Below are 21,943 nucleotides of genomic sequence, written 5' to 3'. Positions count from 1 at the left end.
AGGTGGGGGAGGGGAACAAGAGGTACAACCTGCTATGTGTGGAATAAATAACCTTCCGTGCTGCGTTGCACAGCAAAGGGGATATAGCCAATACTCCGTGATAACTACAAATAGAACGTAACCTTTGAAAACTGCGAATCACCATGATGCACACCTGAAACTTCTATTACATTGTACATCAACTATAATTTAAAAAAATATATTCAGGGATATCAGGTGGTTAACTAATAAAAATGTGATTTTCCTATTTACAGGGAGAAAAAAGAGAGAGAGAGAGAGAGAGAAAGAAAGAAAGAAAGAAAGAAAGAAAGAAAGAAAGAAAGAAAGAAAGAAAGAAAGAAAGAAAGGAAGGAAGGAAAGAAAGAAAGAAAGAAAGAAAGAAAGAAAGAAAGAAAGAAAGAAAGAAAGAAAGAAAGAAAGAAAGAAAAGAGAAGAAGAAAGGAAGGAAAGAAGGAAGGAAGGAAGGGAAGAAGGAAGGAAGGGAGGAAGGAAGGAAGGAAAGAAAGAAGGAAAGAAAGAAACGAGCATAATCTAAAGAGGTGGGGAGGGTATAGCTCAGTGGTAGAGCATGTGCCTAATATGCATGAGGTCCTGGGTTCAATTCACAGTACCTCTATTTAAATAGATAGATAGATAGATAGATAGATAGATAGATACTAATAAATAAATAAATAAATAAACCTGACTACCTCCCCACCCCCAGGTCTACTGTCTGCAACCTTGATGTGTCTGCAAAGGGCAGACCTCCACGAAGATGTCCAAGCAGCTGGCTGTGAGATCCCTGAGAGCTAAGACTCTACCTGCTGCCACGATTCTGTAGAGAAGGTGGGTAATCGGGGATGGAGAAACATAAGAGACAGAAGAAGAGGTCATGTCACCCTACCTCCGCCTGAATTCCCTTCAATGAGGTCAGAATCCGAAAAGCCACCTAGAAAGAAAAACACAGTGTCATCCGTCACATTAGAACTATCAGGAAGGTCTTGATGTCTTAGAGTGAAGGAAGACACAGTAGAATCAAAAGCAGACTAGGGGACAGGGGACGCAACAAAGGTACTACTTTACGGAGAGCATCTCTCAAAGAGGCAATTGCCATGAATGCCCATCCTATGCCAAAAGTCCTAAAATTAAGTCTTACCCGAAACCTCTGCTAACTAAACCTGAAAAAGATGACACAAAAAGAAAAGGAAAGGACATATCAATCTTCTGGATGTATCTAGATAAAACCACACTCAATTACCATCTCTCTAGTGTGGATTCATTGCACTGCTGGTCCTAAGCTGTCACTCTTCCCACTGTGGGGAGAACAGTTCATACTCAGCCAGAAGACTGATTTTGGCAGTCTGAGGGTGGTAAATGGGAGACAAATCTGAATTTTTAAAATATAACTTCTGTGGGGTTGATGTTTCTGCCCCTGGAGAATGGGCTTACACAGGCCTGGTGTAAGGGGGTGACAGACACATTAAAAAGAATCCTGCCATCCCAGCTGACACAACCCCAGACAAGTCAACCCCAGAAGACCTAGAGCCAAGCCAAGGTCAGCCACACTTGGCCCAGATTTATCAGAAGTAACGATTTTTAAAATTTTAAGCCACTGGGTTTGGAGATGCTTCTTAGGCAGCAATAGCTAGCTGATACACAAATTCAGTCCATCAGTTTAATAAAACTTATCTTGACCAAGTAGAATTTTTCCCATGAACGTAAGGATGCATTCTATATAAAGACATCCTTCTATATAACTTTTCATATTCATGGGTTCAAAGAAAACAAAATGACCCATCTCCTTGGATGACCCCAAGCACCTGATGAAATTGAATATTTATTTCCTGTTTAGGAAATAAAAGTCAAGTAGAATAGATGTGTGATATGAATATCTATCTTTTTTAGGGCAATTTCTTTTATGTAAAAATGAATCTCTTTTAGTTTTTGTCTTAAAAGTCAGGATTGACTGCTCTGTCTTCTATTGAATGTGGTCCTGAGTTCTCCAGCCAAGGCAAAATGATACAAGTACAAGTCAACTGTAAAGAGAAAATACAGACATAAGAAAGGGGAAAACTGGTTTTAAATCATTTGACGATACTATGACAGTCCTCTTAGAAAAGCTAAGAAGTGAAGAGAAAACGATTAAAAATTAATGAGTTTGGTGGGGAGGGCATAGATAGCTCAGCGGTAGAGCATGTGCTGAGCATGCACGAGGTCCTGGGTTCAATCCCCGGCACCTCCATGAAAAAATAATAACATAAAAATTCAAAACTGAATAAATACATAAATAAATAAATCTAATTACCTCCCACTCAAAAAGTTAATGAGTTCATCATTAAGTGGCTAATTAAGGAAAATGTCTGACACTCTTTTCTGCATTACAGAAATAACCAGACAAAGAATGGACACAAAGCACATCGGACTGTCCTTCATGATTGCATTACTGTGTTCTGTTGATTCTTACTTTGGGGTTGGCTTTATTCTTTTGATAACTATATAAGTTTAAAAAGCTAAAGCTCTAAACTGTTCTTAGAAACTATAATCAGAATACAGATGTTAACTAAAAAAAGTCAGTATATTGTATACATGTATTTATGTGCAATATATTGTATACGTGCAGTCAAATTATCACAGTTCTACCTACTAAAACTGAAAAACGAAAAAAAAAAGAGAATGCCAAAAAAAAAAAGACACAAAATGTATTCCTAGAATGGACACAAACAGGGAAGAAAACCACTTAGAAATGCATTTAAAGAAACAATAAGGAGAAAGAGGCACACAGAATACTGAATCCCAAGGGAAAAATAAAAAACTCAGCAGCACGGCACTCGTCAACTTCCACGTGTAAACAATTCAAAGGAAAATAAAAGGAAGGTGTTATTTTTCCCAAGGGCGGGAGAGAAATAAAATGGATGTGAAGCTCAAAGGAAAAAATAAATAAATAAACAGACCCGAAAAAGCAGAGAAGTCACAGAAGCATTAAAAACACCGGGAAGGAAAAAAAAAAAAAAAGTAAACTCTTGCTTCTCAAAAAATACTGTTGGAAACACTCAAAGAGGGAAAATGTTTTCATTATAAATGAGGGGAAATAATGAACATCCAGCCACGAATGGAGAAGGCTTACACTGCAGAAAGCAAAGGATGGATATTATAAATTATAAGAAAGAACAAATGACAAGCAATACACAAAAAAAGAACTAGATGTGGGCCACTGACATTCGAAAGTTTCTTGCAAGTTTCAGACATAAAGACATCAAACTGGGACAAGACGGGTAGAAGAGTTTACACAATCTACGTAATCAAGCTTTTCCAAAGAAACAGAACACTGTCAAAATCAGGGATGAGTTACGATGGACTATGAATGCTAAGAAAAGTTGTATGATAATAACTATTAAATAATACAAGAAAATGTTTACAGAAGACTAATAAGCAAAAGGTAATGTTATGACACAGTATGAATAAAAGATGCAAGTTTTACTTAACATCTGCTTCATTTAAATTAATATACAGGAGGCAGGGTATAGCTCACTAGTAAAGTGCATGCTTAGCATGCATAGGGTCCTGGGTTCAATTCTTAGTATCTCCATTAAAAAAAAAAAGATAAACTTAATTTAATTACCTCCCCCTACCAAAAAAAAAGCTTAAAAAAATACATAAATTAATTAACATATAAAACACTAGAGAGAATAACCATCAAAAAGTCCACTGCAGTAGAAGATGGACAGTATTTCTATTTTTCTGGGTTAAAAATTAAACAAACATATAAATGAACAAACAAGCCCCCTCAAAGTCTGAAGTTTCAACAGCCATTCAATTCAGAAAGCATGTTGTGCAATTCCTCTGAGGATACCGTCATGTGTCAGAAAAAAGCCAAAAGCTTAAGAAATTAGGAAATTAAGAAAGGAAGGAAGGAAGGAGGAAAGAAAAGAAAAAAAAAACTTCTTTAAAGTAAAACCACAAGCAAATATTTCTCTCCACATCGAGCCTACATATTTAAAATCTTACGTTCAATTTTTTAAAGGGTCCCTTAAAACCGTGGAAGTAAAACCAGCAAACGAAAAAAAAAATCACATCCAAACCAAAAATGTCTTCTTCAGAACTGTTTTCCACTCCTGGAAAATTGGAATTACCTTGCACCAGGAGTTCACAGTAAGATCAGGCTAAATCTGACATGACCTCCTCTCAGCTGACCTGGAAATCACTGGACTCTGGAAAACACGCAAGGACCCGCAGGGTTGAGGTCTTACCGGAGGAGCCAGGGTGGCTGGGGTCTGGGTTAGGTTTTGGCTTGGGTGGACTGCGTGACGTTGGGTCATCTGTAAGGGATGAGAGTTGCAATTAAGAGCATTTTGCAGTCAAGTAAACATAACACCCATTTGTATACATGCTTTACTGAACAGTTAGAAATCGAAGCGTGTCCTTTGTCACGGCGGGGCGAGTGCTTTGTCACGGCGGGGACACCCATACACACCGCCAGCTATGGATTTCTCTCCATCATCCTCCAGGCACCATACTTAACTTGGGGTATTTCCAACAGAAAATAAAGCAGATGTCTGGGCCAGCTACAGAACTAGGGGGTGGGAGCAGTGCAAAATGACAATGCAGAGTCCCTTGCTCAAAATGCATTAAAAATTTCAACATGGTGGCCGTAGAATGGTCAACCAACCATGGCAGCCCTTCTGAGTGTGGGGCCCTGGGTGACTGCACAGGTCACAGGCCCAGGAGGCCAGCCTTGGGCCAGGGTATTCAATTTGCCTCATATCACCTCAGAGCTGTAAGAGCTTTCAAATGAAAGTAGGCATATTGATAAAAACCGAAAAAACTCAACAGCAATCAACAATGCACCTATTCCTTAAGTTTTCCTCGTTAAAAAAAAAAAAAGAGTTCAGCTTGTGATTTAAAAGAGATCAGCCTCTTTGAAATGATAAATAAGGAAATTAGACCCAAAGGAGATTTAAAAGAAGTCTTACTTACTGTGTCCTCCGATGGCATCTTCTAAATTGAAGTCATCACCTGAGGGAAGAAAACAGGTCGTTAAGACTGAAGTTCTGGGCGAGCCAACAATGGAAAGGACTCTCTCAACAGGCAGAGGGCACACCGCATCCCCACTTCCCTAAACACGTCCCTGAATATCCGTATGACCAAGGTGTCAACGGAAAATCCAAACCCCTGACCGTTTCCACAACAGTCTTCTCTCCCATGAAGAGAACACGACAACCTAACAAAAGCGAAATAACAACAGGGGTGTGTCCATCAATCAGTCTGCACGGACAGAGCTGAACTCTCAGCTCCTTTCAGTAGACAATTCTTTCCCGTTGACTGCCTGTCTGAATCATCAGCCCCTACCAAGTGGCCGACAAATCCTGCAAAAGGTGGGGGAGGGCACAGCTCAGTGGCTGAGTGCGTAGTTAGCATGGTGAGGTCCTGGGTTCAATCCCCAGCACCGCCATTAAAACAAATAAGTAAACCTAATTACCTCCTTCCTGCGAAAGAAAGAGAGAAAGAAAAGAAAGAAAAAGAAAGGAAGGAAGGAAGGAAGGAAGGAAGGAAGGAAGGAAGGAAGGAAGGAAGGAAGGAAGGAAACGAGTAACAGACAGTCAGACTAAAAATATCCAGAGACACTTTTCACGGGCCACAAAAGCATCTCTCCCACGTGTCCCTTCTCACAGCCATTCGAGAACAAACATTCGGCAACTCTAGCCAAAGCCATGGAACATCTCGTCTTCCAGCCGTCTGTCTACATGCCGTCCGGCCCTTGGGGCGACTGGGGCGCCCGGCCGTGGTGTCTCAACTCTCTCTGGAATGCCAGGTGCATTGGCTGCTTACCGGCGCTGGGCTTTTTGGGAGCAGAAGTGGATTTCGTGCCACTGTCTAAAGAGAAAAGACATTTCAGTCAGCAGACTTGCAGCTGGGACGCAGAGGCAGCTCTCAGAACCGCTTCCCCTGCCCTCTGACGTCGAATGGGCCGCGCGTGAAGTTCTGAGCCCACAGAACAGAAGCTGCGCACAGGACGGGGCGTGCGGGCAGGAAGGACGCACACGGGACCCTTGGTTGCGAGGCTGTGCGCGTTTATAACGAGGAATGCACTTTTCCTTCTAGGGACCCTCATCCAGGCTGGCCCTCTGGGGGCCAAAGGTGAGCAGGCTGAGGTCATAAGGACCAAAGATACCCCCTGGGCCTGCTTCTCTCCCCACTGGCCGAGAAGAAAGCTTCCACCATCAAGAAGAAAGCTACCTCTGCGGCTGGCTTCTGCTGCCCCCATGGTTTTAATTCAAGCCTCTGCACTGGACCCCAGGAATTACAAAGGTGTCCCAGGCTGAAGACTCTACCCCCAAATTCACATCCGCGGGGATCCTCAGAACGCGGCCGTAGTCAGAAACAGGCTCTTTGCAGCAGTGCGTGAGCGCAGACCCTGAGGGTCGACCCCCTGCTCAGGAGGAAACTGGGGAAGCTGGAGGCACCGCCGCAGAGGGACACGGCCACATGAAGGCACAGGCCGAGACGGGGGTGACGCGGCCGCAAGCCCAGGGGTGGAGCCCCTCACCCCCCTGCCCACCCGCGTGCCCACGGGGGTCCGGCCCAGCCCCTTCCCCAGGTGCCAGGCAACCCTGTTTGGCACTGCTAATCACCACAGGGTGCGGAAATTATCCCACCAAATAAAATGTGTTTATCCCATCAAGGGCATCTTGAATTTTCTCATCCCACGTGACTCGAGGGACCCCAGGAAGCTGTGTTTCAAAAGATTTGAGTGCATTCCAGTAAAACAGTCACTGTTCTTCGTAAAACGCGTTTAACACGACTCACCATCAAGGGCGTCTGATAAGTCAAAATCTTGGCCTAAAAGGGAAAGAGTCCCATTAGAAATAAGTCAGAGAAAGGTAAAATGGGAAATTAAGAAAGCCATTAAAAAGGGCAAGATTTGAGATTTTCAGATGCTTGCGGGATTCAGCGCCTTTGACAACGTAAAACGTGTTGCGATTTCTCACGTGAAATGTTTCACTTTCAGACCTCCAGGCAAGATGTTCATTTATTATTTTTTTTAGACTATTGATATCCTTAGGGTTTAGCAGCAGTTAAAATAGTGCGAAACCATGATCATTCTGCACACACATTATTCCAAAAAAGTGGGTCTTTTGACACAAGACAGTAAGCATTTCCAATACATGATGGGGAAAAAAAAAAACAAACACAGGGAAAATCCTTGAATAAACAAGTTTTCTATAATTACCCAACCGAAACATACTTCTTGTACAAACACTCGACAACCCAGAAAAAGGTTAAAAAGATTTTGTTTTTAATCTCCTGGGATCCCAGAGGAGGAGAAACTACCTTTATTCCACTGCAATTACCCCGTTACGACGGAACTGTTCCCGAGTCTGTGTGTGTGTGTGACTGCGTGTGTGTGCGGGACGGAACGTTCGTGTGTCTGTGGTGGGTGTGCGTGGGTGTGCATTCGCGTGCGAGACAGAGCACGTGTCTGTTCACAGTGTGGTTTGGGGTGTACGTGTGAGGTTTTGCATGGAGCTATGTGTGTGTTTTGCAGCTGTGTATTTGTGTAGGTGGGGCGCGTGTTCTGTGCGGGAACACACACGGGTAGACGGGTCCGTGTGCCACTTGGGGGCGTAGACCTTTATGTGTGTTTGTGTGGGGGGGGGTTGCACGTGCATGTGTGTAGTTTGTGTGTGGGCACGTGTGTGGAGGTGTGTCTAGGGGCAGTTTGGGGAGTGTGTTTCTCTGTGTGTTTTTCCATGTGTATATTAAAAACAGGCAAGCAGACAAAAAAAGAATGAAATAATGCCATTTGCAGCAGCGTGGATGCGTTCTGCAAACCTGCGTTCCATCACACTAAGTAAGTCAGAGAAAGACAAATCATATGTGACATCACCTATGTGTATAATCTAAAAAAATATAATACAGGGCGACACACAGGTCAGTGGCAGAGCGCTTGCTTACCATGCAGGAGGTCCTGGGCCCAATCCCCAGTTCCTCCGTTTAAAAAAATATGAATAAATAATAAAATAAATTTTAAAATGGTCCAAATGAATTTATTTACAAAACAGAGACAGATTCACAGACAGAAAACACACTTACGGTTACCGAAGGGGAAAAGAGGGGGAGGGATAAATTGGGAGTTTGGGATTAACAGATACATATTACTATATATAAAACATAGATAAACAATGAGGGTCTTCTGTGCAGCCCAGGGAACTACATTCAACGCCTTGTAGCAACTTCTGATGGAAAAGAATCTGAAAAAATAAATACATTTACGCCCACATATAACGGAATTACTGTGCTCTACACCTGAAACTAACACACACTGCAAACCAACTCTACTTCAATTAAAAAAATATTATATGAACAATGGAATGTGCCCCAAACTTTAAAAAAAAAAAAAAAACTCGGAGGAAGGCGGCAGAACCCTCAGCTCTGGGGACAGCCTGCCTGAGCGGTCGCCAGCATCCACACTGGGGCGGTTCCACCGCCTCACAGCCCGGACGTGCCGGACTCTGCACCCTCACAGGTGCCCAACCAACAGACGCGGTTTCTGCACTTCCCGCAGCAGGTGAGAGGCGGCAGGTGCTCACGAGGTGGGGTGCGGATGGGGGGGGACCTGTATGCGCCCGAAGACCCCGCCCGACACGCGCACGCTCGCGGGCCTATGGGTTCACACAGAAACCCACGGGGGTGATTCGCTCGAAGGCGCCCGCCTCGGACGCTCGCCTTCCTTGCCATCATGGTGACCCCGAAATCCAAGAAGCACGCTCCGGACATCGGGGCAAGTCGCCCCGAAGAGATTCCAGGAGTGCACGATGCCGTGTTTAGGGGTAAATGGGGCGCGGGGGCTTGGGAAGAACAACGGAGAGGGTGAGGCTGTAACTCAGAGGCAAAAAAAAAAAAAAAAAAGTGCTTAGCGTGCGTAAAGACCTGCGTTCCATCCGCAGTACCTCCATTTTTAAAACATTTAAAATAAAAAAAAGTGTAAAGAACAGCAGAGAGGGCTCTCCGGACCGCTAAAAACCAACAGCAACAAGCCTGAACGTAAAAGGCAGGTTTTTACGCGTAACGTGTGTTCACACTTGTGTGCGCGTGTCTGGGTCCGGACGCGCACGGATAGGCGCGTTTGTGGGGATGTGTCCGCGTGCACGTGCATCCGTGGGCACGCACACTGCATGGGGGGCACTGCACGTCTGCACGTGCGCCCACGTGTCCCTGTGGGCACGGATGTCCACAGGGGCTGGTGCACGTGGGGTGCACACGTGCGCTCACGGGTGTCTGCGCGTGCAAATACGCAGTGAACACGAGTGCTGCGTGTGTGCGCGTCTGCATGTGCCCGGGAGCACCGCGTGTGCACGCGTCTGCCTGTCTGTCTGCTTCACCACCCTGCGTGCAGCCGGCCCGGGGCTGTCCCCGCGCCCCCGCAGGTCCGGTTCCTCACCGCCGCGCGCCTGGATCGCACCCTCACTGCGAGGCCGCCGCGTCTCCCTGCACGACCTGCCCTCCTACAGGCCCCACCCGCTTCGAGGGGTCACGGCCCACCTCCATGTGCGCTGCTGACCCCCGCGGGGCCCTGACACACAGCAGAGCCCGTGGGCCTGGGCGCAGAGCCTGCGCAGGGGGCAGGAGCCGGGCGTCCGGGCCGCACATCCAAGGAAGGCACTGAGCTTCTTGGTGAAGCAGCCCAGCCCAGTCCAGCCCATGGGGGAAGCCTGCACAGGCTCCCCACCCCTCCCGGCCCCCCGGAGCCCGCAGGCGTGCGGGGGGCCAGCCGGGGACCCGCAGAGCCATCCCCGCCCGCGCCCTCCCTTGGCTTCAGTCGTTCCTGTTTCCCGTCGGCTGGACGCCGCCGAGGCCACCCCGGGGCGTGTGGCGCCTCCCAGGGGCGCGAGCACCGCTGCCCCCGCGGCCCGCGAACGGGTGGTTTGACAGCCAAGAACTAAGCAAAGGACAAACTCAGACCAAGAGAAGGCCGTCGGGTTTCTCCGAAATTCTACCAGGACCGCACTGGGACGTAGAAATAAAAATGAGGCTAGAAATGCTGATAATAATGACTTAACGGAAATTATAAGTTACATCATTTATAGCGGAACTTACCAACTGCATAAATAAGTACAAATAAAACGGAGATAAGTTATAGACACAAAATTAGGACAGAAAGAAAATGTAGTGGCGATAATAATTATAGAAATTACGAACAACATCATTTATGACACACAGAAGTGATAAATCACGTAAGTAAATATACAAAAACATAGAAATAAGCCACAGAAGCAAAATTAGAAGAGAAATAAAACGGAAATATAATCACAGAAATTACAAATTAAACCATTCACACTTTAGACACAGTTTATAAATTACATAAATATATGGACATAAAATAGAAATAAAGCATACAAAGAAAATAAGAAAGAAAATATAAATTTTATAATAAATTAATTATAAATTATGTAAATTATAAATTATAAGCAGAACCTCTTGATTATATAATGAATAAGACAACATATAATAAATATTATATATAATAAATATAATAAAATAAAATAATAAATAGAAATGTTATACAAACAAAATTTGAAGAGAATATAAATTTTTATAAAAATTAAATAAATTACAAATTACACCATTTATAATTTATACACAGACTATCAATTATATAAATGAATATATGTATAAACAGAATAGAAATAAATTCTAGAAAAAATTAGACTATAAATTTGTATAAATTAAATTATGTAATTTATAATTTACACAAATTATAATTGATAGAAAGAAACTATCAATTATATAAATGAATATATGTATAAATAGAAATTCTAGAAAAAAATTAAGACTATAAATTTGTATAATAAATTAAATTATGTAATTTATAATTTACACAAATTATAATTGATAGAAAGAAACGATCAATTATATAAATGAATACATGTATAAATAAAATAGGAATAAAATATAGTCAAAACTCAAACAGACTATACATTTTTATAATAAATTATGAATTATGTAATTTGCAATTTATACACAGAAACTATTATACACATGAACATACATATATATAAAACAAAAATAAATTCTAGAAATAAAATTAGAATGTAAATACCATATAATAATCAGTTTTAGAAACTATGAATTATGCAATTCATCATTTACCCACAAAAACTACCAATTACATAAACAAATACAGGTATAAGTAAAAATAGAAGTACCCTCTAGACACAAAATTGGACTTGAAATAAACATTCGGCAGGCAGAGGATTCCCCCGCCTTCCAGACGTTCACACGAATAAGGCAGGAATCCCATAATAATCCCGCAAGGCTAACAGCAGCCCTGGATGAATTTCCCCAGGGCCTCGTCTGTTCCTGGGGCTCTCTGGACAATCCAGCTGATCTCCACAACTCTCCCTTTTGGGGGGGGGTGAGAAACAGACCCCCGTAACCTCCGACCCCGTCGCCCCCACCGTCAAAGGCAGCATCAGGGTCCCCCACGCCCTGAGTCCACCCGCGACAGCCACGCCCCACTCCTGGCCAGATGCTGACCTAGAGTGTTCTCCACTCCCTCCCGCCGTTTCCCCCACCCTCACTAGAAACAGAGGTTGCAGAAAACCCACAAGCACATTAGGAGGGACTCAGTGACCACGCGGGTGCTTCACGCTCAGCCTCTGGGGGACGCCCGGCAGAGGTGTCTTTTCTGGAAAAAAGCAATCCATCGCAGGGCCCGCTCCTGAAAACCACGACTCTGGGCTTGTGGGGGCTTGACTGCGGGTAATTCCATAGAACCCACAACTCCCCCAGGTGAGCAGGGAGGGGCCCCCGCGGGATCAGGTGATGGGAGGCGCTGTTTGATTTGATTTGATTTGATTCCTCCCTGTCTGAGACGGCCTGGATTTCCTGCAGCTGGCGTGACCGGCTCCAGACACTGGCGTGACCTTTCTCGAGGTGCGCGATTGAACGTTCCTCCTGGCAGACGTTTAGTCTCCAGGAGGTGAATGTTCTCTCGTGTGCTGTAACTCCGGGGGACAGCCCTCCCAGCCGTGCCAAATTTTAGAAGACCCCAGACAACCCATTCAAGCTGTGAGCTGGGCTCTGGGTTCCGAGGACCAGCGGTTTTTAGAATTCGGCGAGCCCACATTTCTGGACTCTGCATCCAAAGACAGACTCAGCAGGTTGGGGCCAGGCCTGTGAACCTGCATTTGTAACAATCTCCCAGGTGACCACCCACCCTTCTGGGCTGAGGTCCCCTTTCTGAGGACCCACTCTGAGCCTTACATGGTGGGCTGGGACGCGGGGACAGACAGCCAGGGTCCCCTTAGCCCACTGCTGTAGGGAGGGAGTTCCAGGACCCCAGGGGATCCAGCCTCCCTCAGGGAAGAAACCAAGGCATTGCTCCCCGAAATACCATCTCCAGGACCTGACTCGAAGCCCCACATCCATTTCCAGTTTCATCTCCAGCCACCTCTCTTCACACTGCTCCCTGTCCTGCCCCTTCACGCTGGCCCCAAATGACCCAAATTTTTATCAGTTCACGGATCCCCCTGCACCTCCAGGTTCTGGCCCAAAGCCCCCAGACTGGAGTTAACGGTTCCACTTATTAATCACTGCTGAGTCACGTTACATTTGGTGGTTTCCTTTGATAAAATCACCAGATATTCTGAATCAGCAAGTATTCACTCATGACTCCTGAGGAAAGACAGTTAAGCGGCTGCACCCCCAGGCCTCACTGTCATCAGCTAATGAATAACACATTACCTGGTGTTATGCGTGTTTCTGCATCACATAATGTTACATAATCTGTATTGTCCATGCCCACAGCAGTATCACTCCTGCCTAAACGAAGTTCGTCTCACATGCATTATTTACTCCCTAAGGCTCCTGGCAGCCTTTTTGTGTTTAGAGGCAACAGACAGCACTTCAGCACTACATGGAGGGGGTGAGCAGGTGGGTGGGTTACACAGCAAAATCACAAGCAGAAAGTACAAAAACGCAAAAACGTGGCACTACACAGACACTTGTTCACAGTCTGAGACCAGAAATGTGACTCAGTTTTTTTTTTCTCTGCCCTGCACAAATCCCTGAACTGAGAGAGTAGTGATTTGAGAATTAAAAATAAATGGCAGCAGGTAGGCAGATATGCAAAATGGAGAGTCTGAGAATACTAAGGATGGATGGTACTTAAGGACAAACGACTTACTCATAGTAGTGCCTGTGGTGTGTCACAGATGTCTCTGTGCATTCCTTGAAAATTTACAATCACCCCCAACATGTTGTGAATGACTTGGGGGAGAAGGGGTCACACAGTGTAAACACCTTGGCCATCCTCAGGCCTTCACTTAAATCCTCTACTTGGCAGTAAATGCCAATCTCTTCTTTCTGTACCAGGAAAACTCCTATTCATGCCTCAAAGCCCTGATGAGATGCTGCCTCCTCCAGGAAGCCCTTGGCATCCCTCCCAGCAAGACTAAAGCATTTCCGTGGGCAATGCCTATGCACATCACAGTTTGAGAAGCATGGCCTCTAGATGTTGGTTCTCAACTCTTGGCTACACACCCAGGGAGATTTTATTTTCACTCCCAATGCCCCAGCTGTACCCCAGGCCAGTTATATCAGAAACTTTGGGGGCTGGGATCTACCAGGGTGTTGAAGCCCACCCATGTGATGCCAGTGTGTGGCCTGCTTTGCAGAACCCAGCTATGGATTTTCACTTCCTTAATTCTCCTTAACATGGTTTCTTCCTTCTCTCTCATTTCTGGTGTTTTGGTCCAGGGTCTGCCAACAGCCTTGGCTGAGGCCAGAGCCTTCTTCACCTGCACACTGGATGGTTGGTTTCATGTCATCAGTTTCCTTGGCAATCCTATCTTATGCATTAAAGAATACATTATTCCGTGAGGGGGTCCCCAGGCCTCCTCAAAGTCCCTGAGGGTCCAGGGAACAAACTAGTTAAGGGCTTATTGTATTCATCCTGGAAAGATATGAGGAGTGGGGCTGGGGGAGGGGGAAGGTTCTCAAAAAGAGCAGAAATGGAGAATGGGGCAGGGGTGGAGAAAGATTTAGAAGTGAAATCAGCAGGACTTGCTAACATCAGAGGTGGGAGAGGGAGCTGGCAGGAGTGAAGGGCAACTTCTGTTGGAGGAGGGGGCTGGGCCCATGGTCATATCACAAAAGGTAAGGGTGAAGGAGGAGATGAACACCAGGGAGGAAAATCATGAGGAGCTGAGAATATGGCCAGGGGTCCAACCAGATGGACCCGGTGTCTGAGCAGTAACCTGGGTAAGCCCCACCCGGAGAGAGAGCTGGGGGTGGGAACCCAGCGGCATCCTTCCAGAGGGGGACCGGGACGCTTTCTCTGCTGCAGCAGGACACAGGCTGTGATCTACACCCCAGCAGAGTCCCATCTTCCCCTCCCTGCTTCCTTCCCCAACACCAAGGCAGCTCCTGAGCCTGTCACGACGCGGGGATGATAACCCAATGCCTCGGGATGTGCTTGTGACGAGGTGAGGGTGCTGGCAGTTTCAAAACAACGAGAAAGGGTGCCCCCTCCAACTGGAAACAGCTTGCGATGGGCTCGCGCAGCTCTCTGTCTCTCCGTCCTCTATCTAGCTGTGTGCGTAGGTAATCTATTTACCGATCCGCATCCATCACTGTTACCCGTCAATCAATCTATGAGCATCCACCTGTCCATTTACCTGTCTGTCATCCACCCACCCATCAACCATCCATCACATCCGTCAAGGGCTACCTCCCTGCAGCCAGTTCACGAGTCCTTAAGTCAATTCCTCAGCACGGAGGGGCCCTGCCTCCCCCGTCCAGCAGCGCCCTGTGCAGGACCTCGCACACACCCAGCTGAGCACCCACCTCCTGCTCGCTCACACATTCGTGCACACCCAGTGCCCTTCCTGCTACACAGTGTTACTCTGTGTCCAATATGTAAGCGTCGCCCTGTGTCTCTTCCACGGGGGGTGAGGCACATAGTGTTGCCAAATACCATCATTTCCACTGAGGACCGAACGCGGGCACTTTTTTTTTTTCCCCGTCAAAAGCACCCTTGGAAGCCATGACTTTTTGCACTTTTAAAAGTGGCTGATCCTCAGCAACCTGATGGCCCTTCTCAAAAAAAATGGTGGGATGCTATCTAGAGAAAGCAGAGCAACGTGAAAGGGGTCCAGACCGGCCACGGAGTTTGATCCGTCCTGCCTGCCGTCCGCGGGAACAAAGACATTTTTCCATCGCGGCCCAGGCCACCCAGACAGAGGCGACGTCACCAAAGCCTGCGCAGAATGGCTGGGTGTTTTTCTTCTCTCATCTGTTTTATGTCCTTCTTTTCGACACTGCTGGACACTCACTAAATTCACAGCCCACCAACGGGTGTCTACTAGAAAAAAAAAAATACTTGCATGCATCTAACTCTGCAGAAAGAAAAACGGAAGTTTCTGGTTTCCTGTTCCGGGGATTTTTTTTTTTTTTAAATAGTATGAGCAATGAGGTTGCTCACCGAGTCCTTTTTAACACAAAGCTGAGCCACACCCACGGGCTCGCTCCCGAAACTGGTGTCAGAACGGTATAGGCAGAACAGGGAGTTCAAAGCCAGGAGCTGCTGTGGCCCTGTGTGGCCAGCTGCAGACACAGATGCGAAAGGCGCAGGCAGACCCTGTCGAACTGCACTCCATTTTACCACGGTTTTGACAGACTGCAGGTTTGGGGCAACCCTGCATCCAGCAGTGTCGGTGCCATTTTCCCAGCAGCACCGGCGCACTTTGCGCTCCTGCGTCACATGTGGGTAACTCTCCCGCTACGGCAAACTTTTTCACTAGGATTACACTTGTTTGGATGACTAGCGATGAGTAATCTGTGATGTTACCATGACAACTCGCTGACGGCTCAGAGCATGGTTTGCATTTTTTGAGCAATAAAGCATATTTTTTAAATTAAGATCTGTACTTTGGTTTTTTTTTCATGCTTTTTTTTTTTTAAAGAGATAATGCTGCTGCACACCTAAGAGGCTGCATAACTTTCATGTGCACCAGGAAACCAAAACCATTCACGTGACTCGCTTTATTGCGGTGGTCTGGAGCCAAAGCATCCGTCCGAGCTGTGCTTTGAGGATGAATTAGGTAAATACAAACAACGAATTTTTGTTAGTTAACTTCTTTCACCCAACAGATTAGCACAAACTTAAAAAAAAAAAAAAAAAGCAAGTGTTGGGTGGTCAACCAGCTCTCCATGTGAGGACAAAGCCAAAATGAGGCACAATATGGCGGCATTCCGCAAGACCAGCAATCTGTGCATCCCACACAGCCTGGCGATTCTCCCAGGAGGATGCAAATATAACGAAATATTCAGGGATGTTGACCGCGATGTGTCTCTGTGTGCGTGCGTGTGTGTGTGGGGGGGTCTTTGTACTGTAAGGTTGTGAGTGTGACTGGACATTACTTCTGTCCCCTGGTGCAGAGGCTTTTCTGGGCTGACTTTGTGTTGAACTGTAACGTTCCCCGTCCCACTGAAGACTCTCGGGCCAGCCGCATGGCCACAAAGGGGCTGCCGTGACGTGCATCATTAAATCCACGTGAATGATTACAACGCTCGCGGGCCGTTCATTTTTCAAGTACGTGTCATCTTCCGAGGGTTAGAAAAAAAAGCCCCTCTTGTCCGTAAAAACTATTTCCCAGTATATCGTACCCTCCCAGGAGGACTTCTGGAGACCTGTAAGCACACACTCTCTTATCAATCACAAGAATTGGCAAAGGAGATCAAAGAGCGCTCTCTGTTGCTTCACGTGAGACGGACACCCAGGTGTGACAAGAAGCCACACGGGAACTCGGGGAGGTGAGTCTCTCCCACGTCTCCTTGTACGGTGCCCCTCGGACATCTGGGCGTCCAAAGGGTTCCAGGGTGCTGAGCGGCTCGGAGTCCTCCCCGACCAAAGACAGCAGCAGCCTCACCTCTAACCCTGTCTGTAAGTCACACAAGGCATGTGCTTTTTCTTCCTCCTAAAAGCAGCCACTGTCATTGGAAAATCTCAGCAGGAACAAACACCACACACGCTCCACGTGGGCGGTGGTCAGTCTCCTCTGGGGGAAAACATGAGCACTAAAAAAAGTGCCAGGAACCCTCTGTGATATCCCACCCCGAAGCTCACACTCTGCATGGGCTGAACTCCTCTGCTAACTGCATTGTTTTTTTTGTTTTTTTTGTTTTTTTTTAGTTTTAGAAAAAACATGTTTATTTTATTTATTTTATTGAGTTACGGTCAGTTTACAATGTTGGGTCAATGTCCAGTGTAGAGCATGGTTGTTCAATTATACATGAACATACATATATTCACCGTCACATTTTTTTTTCCACCATGAGCTACCACAAGATCTTGTATACATTTCCCTGTGCTACACAGTATAATCTTGTTTATCTATCCGATAGGTACCTGTCCGTATTTGCAAATCTGAAACTCCCAGTCTGTCCCTTCCCACCCTGCTACCCCCTCGCAACCACAAGTCTATTCTATGTCTGTGAGTCTGTTTCTGTTTTGTATTTATGTTCACTTGTCTTTTTCTTTTTTTTTTAACTGCATTCTTTATTTTTTTTTTTTTTTGAACAAGAGGCTGCCAACTAGCACATTATCCAGAGGAAGAAAAGTGCTTCTCCCTCCCCTGCCAAAATCAAGTATTTTAATATCCCCATGCACAAAAAAAAAAAAAAAAGTGTGGAAACATCGTCAACTGAGAATTCAGAAACCAGCAAAGCACTAAGGGAAATAACAGGCAATTATCCTTTATCTGAGCCAACATGCAGGCCGGATAATGAAACTCACTTCCTCTGCCCAGTGGGCAGAGACCGGCGCCCACAGGGCAGAGGGGTGGGAAGCTGGAGAAATCAAGCCGACACTTGCTTGGGTGTGGGGGTGCCAGGGAACCCCCAACCCACCCAAGTCTGTTTGCGCTGGCGTTTCCGGTTTTCAAACAGTGCGTGCAGACCGCCTCCGGGAGAGCTGTGAGGCTGGGGACCCATGTCCCAGCCATTTCTCCCCAAGGTCCCCCTGGTACCAGCCGTTTTAGGGTCTGGAATGGGGTTTTTCTAACTGGAGGAAGAAAACAGAATCAGAACACCCAGCAGCCAACAACCTAGAATTCTTAATACTTATAAACACCAGGGTTTCGCAACTTAACACCTGGGGCCGGATGACTCTCTGATGGGGGGGCGTCCTGTGCACTGTGGGCTGTGCAGCTGCGTCCCTGGTCTCCACTCACCACATGCCAGGAGATGCCCCCCTCCCTGAGTTGTGACAACCAAAAAAAATGTCTCCAGACTTTGCCAAGTGTCCCCTGGGGAACCGTGCTCTATTTAAAGTTGAAGCAGCTTCTTTCCTTCTCCACAACCCACGGAAACGTCCGGAGAAACCTGGTCCCAGTGTTCTCCAGGACTCTGAAAGAACGCCGGGGCTCTCAGCCCTGAAGTGAAGAGCTGTCCTTGACTCAATGGACTTTTGTAGCCAGAACGGAAACCAAACCTCTATTTCTAGAGGGAAGTGTGTCCTCAGCTTCTCCCCTGATAAAAACCCCATTTGTATCTCTCGGGAATAGCCCGTCCCTGCCCCGGACCCCAGAAGGATCCGGCAGGGGAGAGGGGGTGGGGCAGGAGGCCAACTTGTAGGAAAGCTCTGTGCGTTCTCTGCTTTTTGGGGGCGAGTCGGGATCCCCTCCCCTCCCCTCCCTCCTCCACTGCTCTGTGCCTCTGCCACCCCACTGCCACTAAAACGTCAAACTTCCCCATCTTGGAGTGGCCAGGAACAACCTGCCTAGAAATCAGGCAATTTCGGGTTATGGCTACTGTGGGTTTTTCTGAAAATTATCATATGGCTTGCCGGGGTGCCCCCAAAATATAGGCCGTACATTAAAACTGTCAAAAATGGTCTCACCCCAGAGCGCTTCAAACCCAGCCAAGTGCTCACACTGGCCAAGGTGGTGTTCTTGGCCGCTGAGTCCTTGAATTGTGTGGCTGTCACCGTCTTTGTCGTCCGACATCCTATCTGTCCCATGAGATGTTTCTCTCCCCCCCCCCCACCACGGGCGGATGGTACTTTTCTGGGCGACCAGAAGCCCTTCTGACCCATTTGCCTGGAACCCAGCGCACTGTGAAGGCTCCGTGAGGACTTAACTCATGAAACTGGAATGAAGGCATAGCCTGAAGGATGCATGGAAAATTCTTGTGGGTAGATGTCACTCAAACACACAGCAGAAACAAGACCCCGTGGAACGTTCGTGGTGGGGCAGTCAGGTGGGATTTGGCGAAGGAAAGCAGGGACCCGTTCCTGGCCCTCCCCACCCAGCCAACTCTAAACTCTTCCAAGAGGTCCCCGGGGGTCAGGCTGGATTTTTTTTTTTTTTATGATTCTCCACCAGAACGCACAACTTCTAGAATGCATGGGACACATCGAAAAAAGTGCACACATCAATGTGCAAATCCTCTGGAGAGCAAAAACGGGGGAGTCAGGGTCGGGTGGGGCAGAATTCAAAATCCAGCCTCTAGCGCTGAGCTGGAAATTTCCAGGTGCAGACCAGGCCCTCTCTGCCCTGTGTCTGGGTCCTAAAGTGTGCCCACCCCCACCCCCCTCTCCTGAATCCTAAAACGACGCCGGCCTGTGTGCCTGTCCACTGAGAAGCAACCATGTCAACAAGGAAAAACCGACCCTTAACTGCAGAGAGCGAGGATTTTTTTAAGCCACGCCCAGCAGGACCCCAGCACTTCAGAGAGAGACTGCAGGGAAGTTAAGACCTCGACTTCCATTTTAAAAGGAGAAGGAGAAAGATGCGGGCGACGGCGGGGAGGAAGCCAGCTTCGGCGGCGAGCGTGGGGGCCCTGGCGTCCTGCCCGCCCCCTGACACTTCGCTCTGTGACTGTCTGGGTCCTGCGCTCGGACACACGGGGCACGCGCGGCGACCGGGGAGAGCGCGTGTCTCTGGCCGGAGTCGCTCTGCGCCGAGCCGCGCGGCCAGGACACGCAGAGCGGTGAGGACCGTGCCCACGGCGCCGAGTATTTTGACTCCCCCCGCCCCCCCTTCCCCTGCCCGGCTTCGGGCTCCCGGGACGAGTCCAAATTTAGGCCCAGGCCGCAGGGCGTGGCTCCGGGAGGCGGCTCCGCATGGGGGGGTCGCAGGGCCGGGCCGGCGCTGGCCGGGGTCGGGGGACGGGGCAGCTGCAGGGGCGCGGGGGCGCGCCCCGGGAGCGAAAGGGGATCCCGCGGGAAGGGGGGGGGGCGTCGGGTGCCGCCGCTCGCCCAGGAGCCTCTAACTCTTAAGAGTTTGTGGATCTGAAGACAAACGCTGACTTTCGGCCTCTGGAGTGAGTCCAAAGGCGCGCAGCGAGGGAGCTGGGGACGGCAGCGGGGCGGTGGCCGCCCGCGGGCGCGGCGCGTCCGGCCGGCGGGGAGGGGCGCCCCGGGACCCCGGCGCGCCTCCCTCCACGCGCCTCCCAGCCACACACTGTGCGCCCCCAAAGTAGTGCGCCCCCCCAAGCTGCGTTCCCCACACAGTGTGCTCCCTAAGGTAAACCCCCAGTGCGACCCCCGAAGTGCGTCCCCCAGGCAGTGTGCCCCAAAGTATGTCCCCCTCAACAAGGAGGGCCCCACAAGTTTCGCCCCCTCCCTTCCCCCGGTCTGGCCCTTCCCTGGAGTCCCGGCGCGGGCTCCAAGCGGGTCCCCCAGCCCGCGCCGCGCCCCCGGCGCGCACTCACCGCGAGCGGGCAGCAGGGTGCCGAGCAGGCCGACCAGCAGCAGCGCGCAGACAGCCCGGCGAGCCATGGTGCGCCCCGCGCCGCGCAGGGACCGTCCCGGGAGCGGCGCGCGCGGGCGGCTGGCGGCGGGAGGAACTCCCCCAGCCCGGGAAGGGGCCGGCGGCGGGGAGGGGTGAGGCCGCGGCGCGGTCGCCCCGCCCCGGCCCGAGCTGGCCCCGCCCGCGGTCCCAGGGAGCACTAGGGGGCGGGAGCTCGGGAGCTGCTGGGCGGGCGCACGGAGCGGGAGAGGGGCCTGCGCCCCCAGGGGTGATCCCTACCCGGAGGAGACGGAAAACGAAACTCCGCCCCTGCTGGGAAACTGTGGGCGCCCCCCACCTCCGTCCACGCCTCTTTAACGGGATCCCCAGGCCCGCCTCTCCTGAGAGCAGGGTGAAGCCCCTCCTCCCTTCCCTGTTAGGTGCGGACCCCCTGCCTGGATGCAGCAGCCTGGGGTCCCCAACAAGGCCCCAAGCTACCAGTGGGGTTTTGGGGTGCAATGCACCAGCCCTGACTTCCCAGCGTGACCAAGGACCTCTCTTGGAGGAGTCTCCGCGTTCCCGAAGTGTCTCCCGGCAAAGCCAGGAGTGGGGAGGGACGGGACATGTCTTGCCTACCCCCATCCGATGAGGCTGGCGCCGTGGTTGGGGGCGGGGGGCAGGGGAGGTGACAGCCCCAAGCCGCAGCTACAATATGGGTGCACTTTCCTGCCCCAGGTTTCTGATTTTTTCTTTTTAATTAAGACAGTAGCTTAAAATTCTGACTGTCCCTCCAGGGTACTGGAACACCGTGTCAGACTGAGAAATATCCCTGAGTCACATTCTGGCACTCCACCCTCCAAACCCTATGCTTCTTGGGGTCAGCTCCTTCCCCAGCAAGTCCCACTTCCCCAGGGTGACTCAGGGCTCCTCCCCCAGGCCCTCCCTGCACGTGTCCTGCTGCTGCCACACACAGGGACATGCCTGGCCCCAGGTGCCTGGACTCGCACCCCAGGGGCCCTCAGACAGCTTGCCTTACAAGGCCGGCAGTGTGAGCAGACACAGCTGGAGGCAGGGAGAAGGTGGTTCTTTTCCTGGGCCAGCAGAATCCCCAAGACATGATTGTGGTTTACAAGCATGAAGATAATGTGATGATTTTCAGAGGAAAACAAACAAACAAAACCTGCCTATGAGGTGTTCTTTCTTATAGTTAACCCGGGTTGAATGCCCAGCCA

At 48.9% G+C, this 21,943-nt stretch overlaps 1 protein-coding gene and 1 non-coding gene across 3 annotated transcripts in view; one reads left to right on the top strand and one right to left on the bottom strand.

Moving 5' to 3' along the window:
• CD99 (CD99 molecule (Xg blood group)) overlaps positions 1-20,948 on the bottom strand; it is a 32,194-nt gene extending 11,246 nt beyond the window's left edge. The window contains exons 1-6 of one of the 2 annotated variants that reach the window (XM_072955911.1): positions 20,695-20,948; positions 6,784-6,816; positions 5,806-5,850; positions 4,954-4,992; positions 4,227-4,295; positions 884-928 (exon numbers count right to left, since the gene is read on the bottom strand). In XM_072955911.1, coding sequence (XP_072812012.1) covers positions 884-928; positions 4,227-4,295; positions 4,954-4,992; positions 5,806-5,850; positions 6,784-6,816; positions 20,695-20,761 — 298 coding nt within the window. In that variant the 5' untranslated portion in view covers positions 20,762-20,948. The remainder of the gene's footprint in view (positions 1-883; positions 929-4,226; positions 4,296-4,953; positions 4,993-5,805; positions 5,851-6,783; positions 6,817-20,694) is intronic. The other variant, XM_072955909.1, reaches the window with a different exon arrangement.
• Positions 544-616, top strand: TRNAI-AAU (transfer RNA isoleucine (anticodon AAU)). Its single transcript has one exon. It is a non-coding gene; the product is annotated as a tRNA-Ile (tRNA).
• Positions 20,949-21,943: the final 995 nt, after the last annotated feature.

This window comes from Vicugna pacos, chromosome X (assembly GCF_048564905.1).
Source record: "Vicugna pacos chromosome X, VicPac4, whole genome shotgun sequence".
NCBI lineage: Eukaryota > Metazoa > Chordata > Mammalia > Artiodactyla > Camelidae > Vicugna > Vicugna pacos.
Note: the sequence above shows the minus strand (reverse complement) of the source record. Positions and strands in the feature narration are given on the sequence as shown.